General features: G+C 43.7%; 1 protein-coding gene across 1 annotated transcript in view; it reads right to left on the minus strand.

Annotated features, from left to right (window-relative positions):
• hibadha (3-hydroxyisobutyrate dehydrogenase a) overlaps positions 1-15,015 on the minus strand; it is a 37,839-nt gene extending 22,824 nt beyond the window's left edge. Inside the window, exons 1-4 of the mRNA XM_029734699.1 lie at positions 14,906-15,015; positions 10,906-11,066; positions 10,200-10,309; positions 9,043-9,164 (exon numbers count right to left, since the gene is read on the minus strand). Of these exons, the coding sequence (XP_029590559.1) occupies positions 9,043-9,164; positions 10,200-10,309; positions 10,906-11,066; positions 14,906-14,978 (466 nt within the window). The 5' untranslated portion in view covers positions 14,979-15,015. The remainder of the gene's footprint in view (positions 1-9,042; positions 9,165-10,199; positions 10,310-10,905; positions 11,067-14,905) is intronic.
• Between the last annotated feature and the right edge of the window lie 918 nt (positions 15,016-15,933).

Genomic DNA, 15,933 nt, shown 5'->3' on the forward strand with positions numbered 1-15,933 from the left:
CGTGGTGGGAGATAGATGTAGTGACTATGTGGGAGGCTGGGTACAAAGATATACCCTTTCCTTGTTTCCTTTCCTTCAGGGAGAGAAAGCATCTCAATACCCTAAAGAGGTTTCCTTTCCTTGTCTCCTCTACATCAAGGAAAGAGGGTGAGGTGGGGTGAGACGGGGAAAGGAGATCAGCGCATACTCTGGTTTCTGTCGTGTTCTAACGAGAGCTGAATTAATTTGCACTTTTTTAATTACAGACAAATAATTAACTGAAGCGATTCATTATAGTCTTATAGCCTTTTAAATTGGAGCCCTTTTTGGAAGCGGTCGGTCTGTGTGTGTGTGTCTTCATCTGTTTTTGTATGTGTGCGAGTGTGTATCTTTGTGTAAATGTGTCTTGTGTCTAAGCATTACGGACAGGTGAAGATCCCAAACTTGGCAGTGGTGGAGACGTCAGCCGGGGCTTCTGAGGTAATATCCACAGGGTTACAAGGCTCGTGTAAAGCACTATGCACTTTTATTGACGGTAGGGTTCAATGAAAGTACATTTTGAAGGCTGTACAAACACACACCACGGTGGCTGTTCCCACGCTGTAGTAGTGAATGACGCATTTGAATGTGAGCCACACTCCAGCTCTTTTCCCTGGGGTTGAGAGTGGCTAGTCCCTAAAGGAACGCTCGTAACACTAACATCTTCATTACACCATTATAACCATTCATTTCCTTCAATGAGAGTACAATCTACCGTGTTGGTGTAGAATCCATTCACAGGTTAACTACAGTGCCTGGCTCACTCTACCAGAGTAAAAACCCCTGCAGGGTAAAGTTCTGTAATTCAGGTCTTAGTAGATGCATGAGTCCTAATTCAATTGTGTGAGGAAAACAGGCAGGCAACACAAAGAGTTACAGCTGAAGTCTACATACACCTTAGCCAAATACATTTAAACTCAGTTTCACAGTTCCTGACATTATATCCTAGTAAAAGTTCCCTGTCTTAGGTCAGTTAGGATCACCACTTTATTTTAATAATGTGAAATGTCAGAATAATAGTAGAGAGAATAATTTATTTCAGCTTTTATTTCTTTTATCACATTCCCGGTGGGTCAGAAGTTTACATACCCTCAATTAGTATTTGGTAGCATTGCCTTCAAATTTGTTAACTTGGGTAAAACATTTCAGGTAGCCTTCCACAAGCTTCCTGCAATAAGTTGGGTGAATTTTGGCCCATTCCTCCTGACAGAGCTGGTGTAACTGAGTCAGGTTTGTAGGCCTCCTTGCTCGCACATGCTTTTTCAGTTCTGCCCACAAATGTATTTCTTGAGATATTGCTTCAATATATCCACATAATTTTCCTCCCTCATGATGCCATCTATTTTGTGAAGTGCACCAGTCCCTCCTGCAGCAAAGCACCCCCACAACATGATGCTGCCACCCCCGTGCTTCATGGTTGGGATGGTGTTCTTCGGCTTGCAAGCCTCCCCCTTTTTCCTCCAAACATAACGATGGTCATTATGGCCAAACAGTTCTATTTTTGTTTCATCAGACCAGAGGATATTTCTCCAAAAAGTACGATCTTTGTCCCCATGTGCAGTTGCAAACCGTAGTCTGGCTTTTTTTTTAAATGGCGGTTTTATAGCAGTGGCTTCTTCCTTGCTGAGCGGCCTTCCAGGTTATGTCAATATAGGACTTGTTTTACAGTGGATATAGATACTTTGGTACCTGTTTCCTCCAGCATCTTCACAAGGTCCTTTGCTGTTGTTAAGGGATTGATTTGCACTTTTTGCACCAAAGTACGTTCATCTCTAGGACACAGAATGCGTCTCCTTCCTGAGCGGTGTGACGGCTGCGTGGTCCCATGGTGTTTATACTTGTGTACTATTGTTTGTACAGATGAACGTGGTAACTTCAGGCGTTTGAAAATTGCTCCCAAGGATGAACCAGACTTGCGGAGGTCTACAAAAATGTTTCTTGGCTGATTTTTCCATGATGTCAAGCAAAGAGGCACTGAGTTTGAAGGTAGGCCTTGAAATACATCCACAGGTACACCTCCAATTGACTCAAATTATGTCAATTAGCCTATCAGAAGCTTCTAAAGCCATGACATTTTCTGGAATTTTCCAAGCTGTTTAAAGGCACAGTCAAGTTAGTGTATGTAAACTTCTGACCCACTGGAATTGTGGTACAGTGAATTATAAGTGAAATAATCTGTCTGTAAACAATTGTTGGAAAAATGACTTGTGTCATGCACAAAGTAGATGTCCTAACCGACTTGCCGAAACTATAGTTTGTTAACAAGAAATTTGTGGAGTGGTTGAAAAACGAGTTTTAATGACTCCAACCTAAGTGTATGTAAACTTCCGACTTCAACTGTATATTCTTGGTTTGACTACTGGAAATCTAAAAGGTGGCCTTTGTTCTAATATAGAGCTCTCATCTTAATGGCAACATTTTTCACTGAGTTAAAGGTCTAAACAATACGACACCATTTCTAACATTACAGTAACGTTCCTGTTTACAGGCCTTCAGTGCTGCCTCATGTAGTCCGTTCCTTCCTGCCCAACCACCTGGGAAGACAGACTGTTTACAGGCCTTCAGTGCAGCCTCATGTAGTCCAGTGATATAATTATACCCAATGGGAGATATTTTCTCAAACAAATTAAAAACCCAAACAAGCGCCATAAAAACTTGATGGATATCAAGTAAATAACTCAAATGGAATTAGAAGAGAGACAGAGTGCTAACCAAAATCCCACCACACACACACACACATAAAAACAATCAGCACTTTCAGTTTATCTGCCCAAGTCACTAATGCTAGTCCTTGATGTTAGAGTCTTTATCTGCTGTGCTAGCGAGCTCAAGCCTGAGAACCACTCCACACTGACATGCACACACAGACAAACACCATGAAAACACACCCCGAGAGACTGTAGCAGATAGGGAGAAAGGGGAAGAGAAAGTCAGAGAATGATGCTGAAAGACATGCAACAGACAATCTTTGTCTTCGCTGTGTTTCTTCATTGACCAGTACCCTGACCATCATAATCATTATCAGAGCCTGCTCCATTCCACGAGGGAGACAGAAGAGAGATCATTCCAGAATCAATCCTCCCTGTGGCCCAAAGCAGACCCATTGAGTTTGAGGCAGACTGATAATGACCCCCCCCCCCCCCCCCCACACACACACACACACACTCTCTTAAGATGAGTGACATATAGGGAGGGGTTTAGGAGAATTTGATGGACAGAGCCTTATAGTACGACTGGCACAAACACCAGCTGACAAATAGGCCTACACACCCACAGAGAAGGACACCACACACACAGTGTTGAGAGGGACAGTCCCCCAGCTGCTGTGAGTCTGCTTCCATCTGGACTCCAGGCTACTCCCCTCCTCTCACCCACAGCCTTACCTCCATTTCCCCCTCCCCTCATCCCTCTCTCTCCCCTTAACCAGCCTCCCCCTGGTCCCACTAGTGAAGGGCTTGTTATGCTAATCTAGTCAGTCCAGTGCTAGTTAAAGCATCTAAATACTAGGTTGGGTTTGCTCCTATCACAACGCGGCTGGGCAAAGTGAACGTCTGTGCCTCACATACTCCCTCAAAAGACCTTCGCTTGAAAAACAAGAAACAAGTGGCAATAGTACAGTGTGTCCCTCTTGAGACGCCGTAGCCAGTATACACTTATTCAAAATATTCTGAATGAATCTAACTCAAGAAATCTGTAATTCATTTTGAAGTTTTTGCTGTGGAGGTCTTAGTCACTCAATTTGACATCTAAGATGTTTGGTGCAGTATTTCTCAAGGGAAAATATGTGCATTAAAACTAGTCGTCTCTCGTTGAATGGCAACAAACAGTTCATTGAAGAATCCCAACTGTTGACCAATCACCGACGAAGGGGGTGTAGACTTCGGCTACCGAACTTCAGCTTGCCTCAGGAAAATTGTTGCGTGCACAAAGAGCCCCAAAAAAACCATGCCGAAGACCAAAACAAATAGAGCAGGCCCAGCCAGCTACCCACGGCTGTAATACCTACTAGGCCCATCTCTCTCTCTCTCTCAATCCCTACCATAGAACCTTGGAACCTTAACATGCCTTCTTTTGGCCAATGCTTAGCTGTGGCGATTTGCCTGTGGCTTTTCGGTGACTGCAGAATGCAATAGGCTACACGGTACGGTTCCCAGTGTTTTTCACAAGTATACAGAGTAGCCAGCCAAGTAGAAAGAAAGTGGGGGTCCGGGGTTGTTCGCTCACCTGGGTTCATCATTTTGTTGCAGAAGGAGCTCTATTTGTGGCCTCTGATGCATTCTAATGTCTGGACTCCATCTGAAAGAGTTCACCTCCCAGACTGGGAAAATGTGTTGTAGTATTGTGGAGAACAGGTATTCCCACTGGGGTACGCCAAATAAAATGTGATTCACATTGAAGACATTTTTTTTTCAAAAAGAACATTCATACACACCCGTTCAAAAGTTTGGGGTCACTTAGAAATGTCCTTGTTATTGAAAGAAAATCACTTTTTTGTCCATTAAAATAACATCAAATTGATCAGAAATACAGTGTAGACATTGTTAATGTTGTAAATGACTATTGTAGCTGGAAACGGCAGATTTTTAGGCGTACACAGGCCCATTATCAGCAACCACCACATTGTGTTAGCTAATCCAAGTTTATCATTTTAAAAAAGGCTAACTGATCATTAGAAAACCCTTTTGTAATTATGTTAGCACAGCAGAAAACTGTCACGCTGATTAAACAAGCAATAAAATTGGCCTTTTTTAGACTAGTTGAGTATCTGGAGCTTCAGCATTTGTCGGTTCGATTACAGGCTCAAAATGTCCAGCAACAAAGGACTTTCTTCTGAAACTTGTCAGTCTATTCTTGTTCTGAGAAATGAAGGCTATTCCATGTGAGAAATTGCCAAGAAACTGAAGATCTCGTACAACACTGTGTACTAGTCCCTTCACAGAACAGTGCAAACTGTCTCTAACCATAATAGAAAGAGGAGTGGGAGGCCCCGGTGCACAATTGAGCAAGAGGACAAGTACATTAGAGTGTCTAGTTTGAGAAACAGACGCCTCACAAGTCCTCAACTGGCAGCTTCATTAAATAGTACCTGCAAAACACCAGTCTCAACGACAACAGTGACGAGGCAACTCTGGGATGCTGGCCTTCTAGGCAGAGTTCCTCTGTCCAGTGTCTGTTGTTTTGCCCATCTTAATCTTTTCTTTTTATTGGCCAGTCTGAGATATGGCTTTTTCTTTGCAACTTCGTGCAGTGTGAGACAAACTGTATACAAACACATTAAGCTCCCACGGTCACACCAAAGTTAACGTAGTAAAGTCCCTTTAACACAGACACACAGACCCACAGTGTTGTTCTCAGCGTTGGGAAAACAATGAATGGCTTTTAAAGCCTTTTAAAGTCGCCGTCCGTTAGCGATGTGGCGGCCCACTGCCGGAATACAAGACGCAGACGCAGGCATGCTGGGTAATTACCGCTAACGACCCCGCTGCTCGTTAGCCAACAGCCCGGGCATCGTGACGTCAGAGCCTGTTTTGTTGTGGGTCTAGTTTGAATGCGGACACTTAACAACACCAGACAGTGGTGAAAGTGGGTATTTTAGAGTGTGCTTGTTTGTGTGTACAGTAAGTGACTATGTGCAGTGTGTGTGTGAAAGAGTATCTATGCCAGGACATAGCAGGCAGGGCTAGGCCAGACAACTGGTCAGTAAGAGCAAGACCGGCAGAGAGAGGGAAAGGAAAGAAAGAGAGATGTTTTTTTGATTGTCGTTTTTTAACAAGTTTATTACTCCTCGTCTCAGACCCCAGGAGTAACTGCCAAACCCCTATTGACGCACTCGAGATGGGAACCAAACACACACACACATTTAAAAACACACTACCTCACTCACCACAGGATTCATTTTGAATAAAAGAATATCTAAATTTAAAAAAACAAAGAAAACCCCAAAAGCACAGGAAGTCTCTGTCTGTGTGGATGCTTGAATGTCTGAAGGGACTGAAAATGTTTGTGATCTTTGCATGAATCTGTGTGTGTGTGTGTGTGTGTGTGTGTGTGAGACTTCATAACGAAGAAGATTCTGGTGGGACCACCAGTCAAAATTGCTTAAAGTTTGTGTGTGTGTTACTGTCATTAGATCTGGATCTGATATCAAGAGATCACAAATAAACAGTAGTGACTGTCTCTAACAAACACAGACATACTACATACACCACTACTCCCTTGTACTTGATTGATGAATTAAGGTCACGAACTAGTAAAGAACTCCCCTCACCAGGTTTAGGTCTTAACTGAAAGGAAAACAACTAAAACCTGCAGACACTAGGCCCTCCATGGAATGAGTTCACACCCTGCTCCACACACATACATATGGATCCCTATTGGGGTAGAGTGCCACCTCCTGGACAAACGCAGCATGTCAAATCCCCTCCCCCACGATCGGTCAGAGAGGCCCTCACAACACAACACACACACACTGGGACGTCTGTAGTTTACCCTCCACCTCCTGACCTCTCCCTCAGTCTACTCCTCCCTAAGTTCAGCTTATCACCAATGGGCTACTTTCATCCTCAGCAAGGGGGTTAGAGGCCAGTTCTGTTAGGATCTGTATATGAGATTTAGATAGTGGGCGGTCATGTGCGTGTGTGTTTGTGTCTGAACTTGGAAGTGTGTTCGTGCTGTCAGGCGTCTGTGGGGCTCAGGCCAGAGGTAGCATGTAAATCATTGGCCATTCCAGAGCAGTAAACCAGGCTTTGCTAAGAGCCCAGAGAAGTAACTAAACACTGTGCTTGTATGTGTGTGGCACTGTGTGTGTGACTGTGTGTGTGTGAGTTTGTAAAACAGGCTTAGTTAAGAGCCCAGAGAGGAAGTGTGTAAACATTGGGGCTGTGCGTGGCTGTGCGTCTGTAAAACAGGCTTAGTTAAGAGTCCAGAGAGGAAGTGTGTAAACATTGGGGCTGTGCGTGGCTGTGCGTCTGTAAAACAGGCTTAGTTAAGAGTCCAGAGAGGAAGTGTGTAAACATTGGGGCTGTGCGTGGCTGTGCGTCTGTAAAACAGGCTTAGTTAAGAGCCCAGAGAAGAAGGGTCTTCACTCACTAACTACAGCCTGTCTACAGTGCAGATGCCAGCATGTAAACACAGAGGGTGTGTGTGTGTGTGTGTGTGTGTGTGTGTGTGTGTGTGTGTGTGTGTGTGTGTGTGTGTGTGTGTGAGAAAGGGAGGGAGTGTTTTGTGTGAGGAATGTGTGAGAAAACGAGTGTTGCCAGACAAGCATACGACCACGGTGTAGGCTGTTGGGGACCGTCAAAAAGTGAATCTGCAGAGATGTGAATCAGTGGTATTTGTACGTGTGCCCCCCCCCCCCCCCGTTTGGTCTGGCCGAGGTGAGAGGGACAGTTTTACAGCTACTCGTCTCATCTCCCCCCGTGGGGCCAGTTTCCCTTGTCTTTATCTACATGAAAGGCAATGACAAGAGATACCCGCCATTATGGCTCCATCAACATCAAAAACACTGACAGGGTATTCTCCATTATGGCTCCATCAACATTAAAAACACTGACAGGGTATTCTCCATTATGGCTCCATCAACATTAAAAACACTGACAGGGTATTCTCCATTATGGCTCCGTCAACATTAAAAACACTGACAGGGTATTCTCCATCAACATCAAAAACACTGACAGGGTATTCTCCATTATGGCTCCGTCAACATTAAAAACACTGACAGGGTATTCTCCATTATGGCTCCATCAACATCAAAAACACTGACAGGGTATTCTCCATCAACATCAAAAACACTGACAGGGTATTCTCCATTATGGCTCCATCAACATTAAAAACACTGACAGGGTATTCTCCATTATGGCTCCATCAACATTAAAAACACTGACAGGGTATTCTCCATCAACATCAAAAACACTGACAGGGTATTCTCCATTATGGCTCCATCAACATTAAAAACACTGACAGGGTATTCTCCATTATGGCTCCATCAACATCAAAAACACTGACAGGGTATTCTCCATTATGGCTCCATCAACATCAAAAACACTGACAGGGTATTCTCCATTATGGCTCCATCAACATTAAAAACACTGACAGGGTATTCTCCATTATGGCTCCATCAACATTAAAAACACTGACAGGGTATTCTCCAACATTAAAAACACTGACAGGGTATTCTCCATCAACATTAAAAACACTGACAGGGTATTCTCCATCAACATTAAAAACACTGACAGGGTATTCTCCATTGCGCCTCAAGCCATTAAGGAGAACGCTGTCCTGTGCACTGTCAAGGAGTCATCAGATTGACGACTTAAAACCTTAACCTTGCCTTTAAGACCCAGTCAAAGGCAACAATAAAACCCACTCTACACTGACTACAAAGGGTGGTCACCGTCTGGCTAGAATGGAGGGGAGGAAGTACAGCGCTGAACACAAATCTGAACTGAACTACCAACCCTGTATTGTACCTGCTCAGGTAAGAGTCGTATTCATTATTTCACACCGTAGAGAAAAGTTTTGCAATGGGAAAAGAACAAGCGTGTCTTATTGGACAAGTTCAGGTAGTTTTTCCCAGTTTCGGCCCGTTTGCCTGTTTCATTCCTAGGATTCTGATCTGACAATGTTTCCTTCTAGCCTTAAATATGTTGCAATTTAACAGGATCAATTTCCACCAGCTGTTGACCTGTCGGTGTACCGTCAGTGGCCTGTAGCCTACATACTGTTTCATTATAACACATAGCACCAGAGTTTATAAATACAAGCACTATATCTATAGATACACATAGACACATGATGTGGTCAGCATTGCTGCTAAAGCTCTACAGTTGATGTGTTTGTGTCCAAGGTGAAATGAAGACTAGAGAGAGGTGTGTGTGTGTGTGTGTGTGTGTGGTGTGTCAGAGACTGATCCACCAGTAGGCCAGAAACAGGAGAAGTAAAACCTTTCTTTGGACATGGCTAGTAGTGACACAGTACGTGATCGCCATAGCAACAGAATGTTGACATCCCAAACCCGTCCCTTACCTCCTGACACGGGAGCGTCCATGAACACAGCGCCCATCTTCTCGGCGGCGAGGGCCATTTCCTTGGAGACGGAGGGGTCGATGGTGGAGGAATCGATGAGCAGCGTTCCCTTCTTCACTTTCCTGAGAAAGAAGAACAGGGTTATTGCCATCCGAGATCCTTGGGACGGCCCTACTCTAAACCCTAACCTCTACCTTAACCTTTACCTAACTACTTTAATATTTCGACTTGACCGGGGTAGGAACGTCTCCAGGATCCCAGAGAGCACGGACCAGAAGAAAAAGACGAGAGGAAAAACAGTCACATGACCATATCACATGATCTCAGAGCACAGACCCACAGTACCAGGCTCTGTTTCAGGTCCAGCACAGACCCAAAGTACCAGGCTCTGTTTCAGGTCCAGCACAGACCCACAGTACCAGGCTCTGTTTCAGGTCCAGCACAGACCCACAGTACCAGGCTCTGTTTCAGGTCCAGCACAGACCCACAGTACCAGGCTCTGTTTCAGGTCCAGCACAGGCCCACAGTACCAGGCTCTGTTTCAGGTCCAGCACAGGCCCACAGTACCAGGCTCTGTTTCAGGTCCAGCACAGAACCACAGTACCAGGCTCTGTTTCAGGTCCAGCACAGACCCACAGTACCAGGCTCTGTCTCAGGTCCAGCACAGACCCACAGTACCAGGCTCTGTTTCAGGTCCAGCACAGACCCACAGTACCAGGCTCTGTTTCAGGTCCAGCACAGGCACACCTGACTTAACCTAGTCTGGAGACCATGATCAGTTTAATCAGGAGCAGGGCTAGAACAAAAGCCTGTACAATTGGTGACATTCCCCCCACGTCTTCACTGTAAGCAGCTCTGAATGAGCAGCTAGGCTCTACCGTGCCTTCCAATGAGGTTTACAACTATCTGATTCCTTCCAATTTACAAACACCAGTTATAGGCGGACGGGCCAGTTATAGGGGGACGGGCCAGTTATAGGGGGACGGGCCAGTTATAGGGGGACAGGCCAGTTATAGGGGGACGGGCCAGTTATAGGGGGACGGGCCAGTTATAGGGGGACGGGCCAGTTATAGGGGGACAGGCCAGTTATAGGGGGACAGGCCAGTTCCTACATCTATAGTTCTGGTGGGGAGGACCAGAGAGGGGGAGCTGATTACTTGAGGATGCCGTTGGGTCCAGTGTAGACCTCTATGACGTTGGGACTGGAGGGGAGCATGGTGATGATCCTGTCTGCTTTATCTGCAACCTCCGCTGGGGAGTCCAGGATCTGGACAGGGAGGAAACGGACGGGAAAGATGGGGTGAGAAATAAAAAGAAAACTAACAGAGATACAATGACGTTGCATCCCTATTCTCCATATTCCTGAAGTGTGCACTTACACAGTCCTGTCATGTATTTAAAAGTGTTGGATTGGTTTAAGCATTGGCTGAAGGGAGTTTCCACCACTGTTAAATCAATGATTGGAAGTGTCGGGACACAGCCTGAGAAACCCACACCAGCAGATGTACTTCTACCATCACCTCCAGACTCAGCAGATACACAGCTAACATGTAGGCTACACGTACCAGTAATGTGGCCTATGCTCGTCTCCCTGTTGACCTACTGCTGTGATTCAGGGGTAATGGAGAGCAACACAGTAAGTCAGAGAAAACACACGGCCGACAAACAGCTAACAGCTGCGGGTGTTATCTATTTCTGGGCGTTTCAACATGTAGAGCTCCAGCAGGTCATCTACTGTGCATGATCAACATTCATTATGGTGCGTCTTGTCTACTGCTATGATCACGGCAACAATTCAGTGGTAATGTAGAGAAACACAGTAAGCAGGTTATGTGACGTAAGTAGGTACTAGCTAGGTGTTACCTGTGCCCCCTCGTCTTGTAGCTCCTTGCAGGACTCAGGGAAGACGTCGGTGGCGATGACAGGGTATCCGTGCTTCAGCAGGTTCTTGGCCATGGGGCTGCCCATGTTCCCCAGCCCAATGAACCCCACTGGAGTCTTAGAGGCCATCGACCTGCTAGACACTGGAGAGCACACACAGGGAAGACATAGTACAGAAAATTGTAGAGACAAAGTAAACTATGGTTAAGTTAACACATTCCTACTTAAAATGGAGGATTCACCCTTTTTTAAAATGTTTTATAATTTTTGTGCATCTCTAAATGATGTTCTATCGATTACCGGGGTAATTTCATGTTCATCGGAGTTCTTGGTATTCACGTTGGACAGAAATACAGCTGGTATGACGAGTTTTGCATCACATCATACAGGCTGTATTTCTGCAGCTTGAACTTCGAATAGCTCAGATACACATGAAAACCTGAAATGACCCCAGGAATCGATAGAACAACGACTTAGAGATGCACAAAAACAACATAACATTCAAAATTGGTGAATCTTTCCTTTAAGTAAACTGTCTAGTTCTTTTTGTGTAACATTAGTTCCACACCCCCGTGTTTCCCATAGATTTGACTCCTTGCTGTGGCACATGCTGAGGGGTCGGCAACAGGAGGCTAAAACCGGCCAGCATGTGATTTTTTTGGGGCCAGCCAAAGTTTATAAAAATAAATAAATTATATATATCAATTCCGCAAAAAATGTGTTTCATTTAGGAAATCTGCTCACCAAGTATTCCCACAACTAAAAAACAGAAATGATCGTGACTCAATGTAATCAAGGTAGCCTTGTCCTTTTCAAATACAATTTCTTTTTGGGCTTAGTTGTGGCTTAGTTATGTTCCGGCACCCTAATCATCCGCTCTGCCAAAAATTGGTTAGCCGGCTGAAGAAATGTCATATTCAGAGAGCAGAATTTGTTATGCAATATCTGATGAGTAGCTGAAGTCAGGGTTGCCATGTTGATGGTTTTCCGACGAAATTAGCCTATTTTGAAAACGATTTTGTGGGTGAAAATGTATTGGTCGCGGGTTGCAGGTTTTTGGGCTACTTTGAAGTTGCACGCCATGGCATTTCTCTTAAAGCTGCAATATATGTAACTTTTTGGGCGACCGGACCAAATTCACATAGAAATGTGAGTTAAAGATCTGCCATTCTCATTGAAAGCAAGTATGAGAAGTTTCTATGAGCTTTATTTCTATGCTTCCTAATCAAGTTTATTTTGCTTCTTTTACTTTCAGTTGTTTTGTACACCAGCTTCAAACAGCTGAAAATACAATATTTTTGGTTATGAAAAATATATTTCACAGCGGTTTAGATGGTACAATGATTCTCTACATTATACTTGCTTGTTTTGTCACAAACTGAAATTAGGTGATCTATAACCATTTTAGCAACCAAGAAAAGGCAGAGTGATTTCTGCATAGTGCATCTTAAACAAACAAACAAAGAAACACACAAACACTTCACTGTGACCTGCTGCTGCTGACTATGAAGCAGGGAGGCAGGCTGTTGCTGAGTGAGTGAGTGGTGGGGCGGGCCGGTGGGGTCTGTGTGTGTTGAGAGAGCACTGCAGCAGGTAGCTGAGTCCACTATTGGCTGAGTCACGTGAGTGAGAGGAGACAGAGCAGCACACGTTGTGACAACTGATGAACAGTTGTAGGTCGGCTATTTAGATTGTCATTATGGAGAGACCCGGTGGGCTCCCGAGTGGCGCAGCGGTCTGAGGCACTGCATCTCAGTGCTAGAGGCGTCACTACAGACCCTGGTTTGATTCCAGGTTGAATCACAACCGGCCGTGATTGGGAGTCCCATAGGGCAGCGCACAATTGGCCCAGCATCGTCCGGGTTAGGCCGCCATTGTAAATAAGAATTTATTCTTAACTGACTTGCCTAGTTAAAAACGTAAAAAATTCCCCAACCCTTTTTCCATAAAACATATTAACACGCTAGACTGATGCGCATCAAGCCTTTTTCCATAAAACATATTAACACGCTAGACTGATGCGCATCAAGAAATAACGGCACAGGAAAACAACTTTGGGCACACTACAGCGCTTTAGATAAATTCTCTCAGAGGCCATTTAAACGTTCTAATGTCAACTTCGCCCATGGAAAACCATTTCAAGCGAAGTGTTTTACGCATGCTCAGTTCTTGAGGGCTGTGCATATGGAAATGTTAAATGGAAGGTATGGAAATCACTTTGTTATGGGGAAAAGTTCTCAATGAAACAGACGTTAAATGTGGAGAATCACATCTCTTTAGCCTACAGTACCATTTGATACAATAAATATGTTAAAATGATGATATCACAGGAGTCATTGCAAATCAACTTGTGCCACTTGTGTAGCCTACCTGGAACTGGTAAACTGATTTAATAAATAGCCTATAACTTCAGATTATTGTTATTATGCAATTATTAATGGTCACGTTTAGTTCATTAAATTGGAAGTTATCAAAGCTCTATCACAATTGCCTATCAGTTGTTAGAATGCATTCAATTGACAGTCAGTCAGATTAGGATATAGGTAAAAAAAAAAAAAAACCTGACTGTTGTTGACAAGCATATTCAGTTCATATGCATATTACTCATGTTAAATTCAGTGATTGAAATTACGACCCCATCCTCAGTAGCCCGATGGCCAACAAGCACTTCTTACCTCGAAGTCGACTCGCTATTCATGTTAAATATATTAGTCTGTCAATTTGAACTAAGCAAGCTACTAAATCATACCGCTTACACCTTACTGTAGGCTATCTGAAATGAGATATAGGCCTATCAGGGGCTACAGGCTACCTGCATCTATGTAGCTAAGCAAACCATTGAAAAGTTGAATTACAATCATAAAGCCAGATTTTAGTCTGTAGCCTGTGCCTATTGAAATGACAAGTCAATATCGCAAATGAGTAGCCCTGAATGCTGATTGACTGAAAGTCGTTGTATATCAGACCGTATACCACAGGTATGACAAACAACTTTTTACTGTTCCAATTAAGCTGGTAACCAGTTTATAATAGCAATAAGGCACCGTGGGGGTTTGTGGTATATGGCCAATACACCATGGCTAACAGCTGGCTGTAGCCAGGCACTCCATGTCGCGTGTCATGCATAAGAACAGCCCTTAGCCATGGTATATTGACCATATACCACACCCCCTCATGACTTATTGCTTAATCATTGCTGTCAAAACTTGCTAAATCATCATCCATTGATGGAAAAATGATCTGGCGAGTTTAGTAAGAACAAATGACCTTCTCTTGCTTCATATTCAAATTCCTTTATTATGTCACAACTCGCAATAATTATTATTTTGATTAAAACAGGATTTAGGTTAACGTATGTCAATACTGCTTAATTGGCTTGATAAAGTTATGGAATAGGGTTTTTGGATAAATGTGGCACCTCAGATGGAGGGCCATTTAGAGTTCAACATCAGTGTGATGCGACGCTATGAACTGATGTAGTTGTGTCAAATAAACTGACGCATAGGTATGATAGTGTAGGAAGAGGTGGGAGGGAGCCTTATGGGTAAATTCAAATCACCAGGCTCAGCCTACTATGCAGTCACTACAGCCACGAAGAACGTCGTGTTCCACTCAGTTGGTCACATGTAGAGTCAAGGAAACATGAGTCTGCAGAATTGACTAACTACTTATAGGGATTTGTGAGATAGATGATGGCATTGCCATGTCCATTGTTTCAAGCTATCACTGGCAATCGGTTCATGGTCGTATTTCATTAACGTCAACATGGGAGGCCATTGTATTTAGCTAACGCAAAACACAAAAACACAGCAGGTAACCAACCAACTGTTCAGAAGATATCAAAGTTATCCACAAAAACCACCACTAACACACCACAAATTCCTAGCTAGGAAGTGTGTTTTTCGGTTGCATGTTGTGCTATTATGCACATGCACACCACGAAAAATACGGTGGGAAATTTTAAAACTGGTAAATACGTTACCCAGAACCAGATGGACATGTTGTTTATTGCACCTTTGCAACAAATTCCGAGACCCTCTGAACAACGCAGCCATGCTTCGTTCCCCTTGACCTCGGCGTTTACAGTGACAGCTGACAGACAGGAAGTAAAGGGGAGTTAGTTATCATTGACTGCTATTTGGACCACTCAGTGGTCTCAGCCGAGCGCAACAGCCAATAGAAATCTTGCAAAGGTGGGACATCCTGTGTGTTCATGTCTTAAGTCTCTTTACAGTGAAGTATTGTGTTTTTGGGGGACATTAGTAAATTGGTCTCAAACGCTGAAATAAATCTTTCGAGTGCGGCCTTTTTATTCGATGCAATATTAGTGAATGTGCTATTAGCATTAAAACTATTCAAACGCAAATCGTTTGTGGTCATTATCATTTTTAAACATTATATTTAGGTTATGGGGAACCTTGATCGTGTTCAATCAAACATCGTTTTCAACAAAATCTTTTAAAAAAGTTTAAAAAAAATAATTCCACCAGTCAGAGTATTATTACCCAAACCAATGTGCTGTAGAGTACTTTTATTTATGTTTTCGGGATGTACTTCATGTTTAATGGTGTAATTTTTTGTTAATTCTCTTGTCCTCTGTGTGTCTTTCTGGTGAATTCGTGCCCTTCTCTCTATCAAATCGCATGCAGACTCCAGCGTCACTTCGTGCAACATTTTTTTTAATCGTTATTTAACTAGGCAAATCAGTTAAGAACACATTCTTATTTTCAATGACGGCCTAGGAACAGTGGAGGGCAGAACGACAGATTTTTACCTTATCGACTCGGGGATTCGTTCTTGCAACCTTTCGGTTACAAGTCCAACGCTCTAACCACTAGGCTACCTGCCGCCCCAGTGTGTGTACAGTGCGTGCGTGTGTGTGAGTGCCGCACTAGGCTATTTATTTCCCAGTGCAATTACAGCAACTGCAAATAATCGTACATTAGTCAGAGATGGCTACTTATAGTCATTCATTATAAGCATTTTAAATAGATTATTTCGAGGCATCAA

Source organism: Salmo trutta, chromosome 36 (genome assembly GCF_901001165.1).
Source record: "Salmo trutta chromosome 36, fSalTru1.1, whole genome shotgun sequence".
Taxonomy (NCBI): Eukaryota; Metazoa; Chordata; class Actinopteri; order Salmoniformes; family Salmonidae; genus Salmo; species Salmo trutta.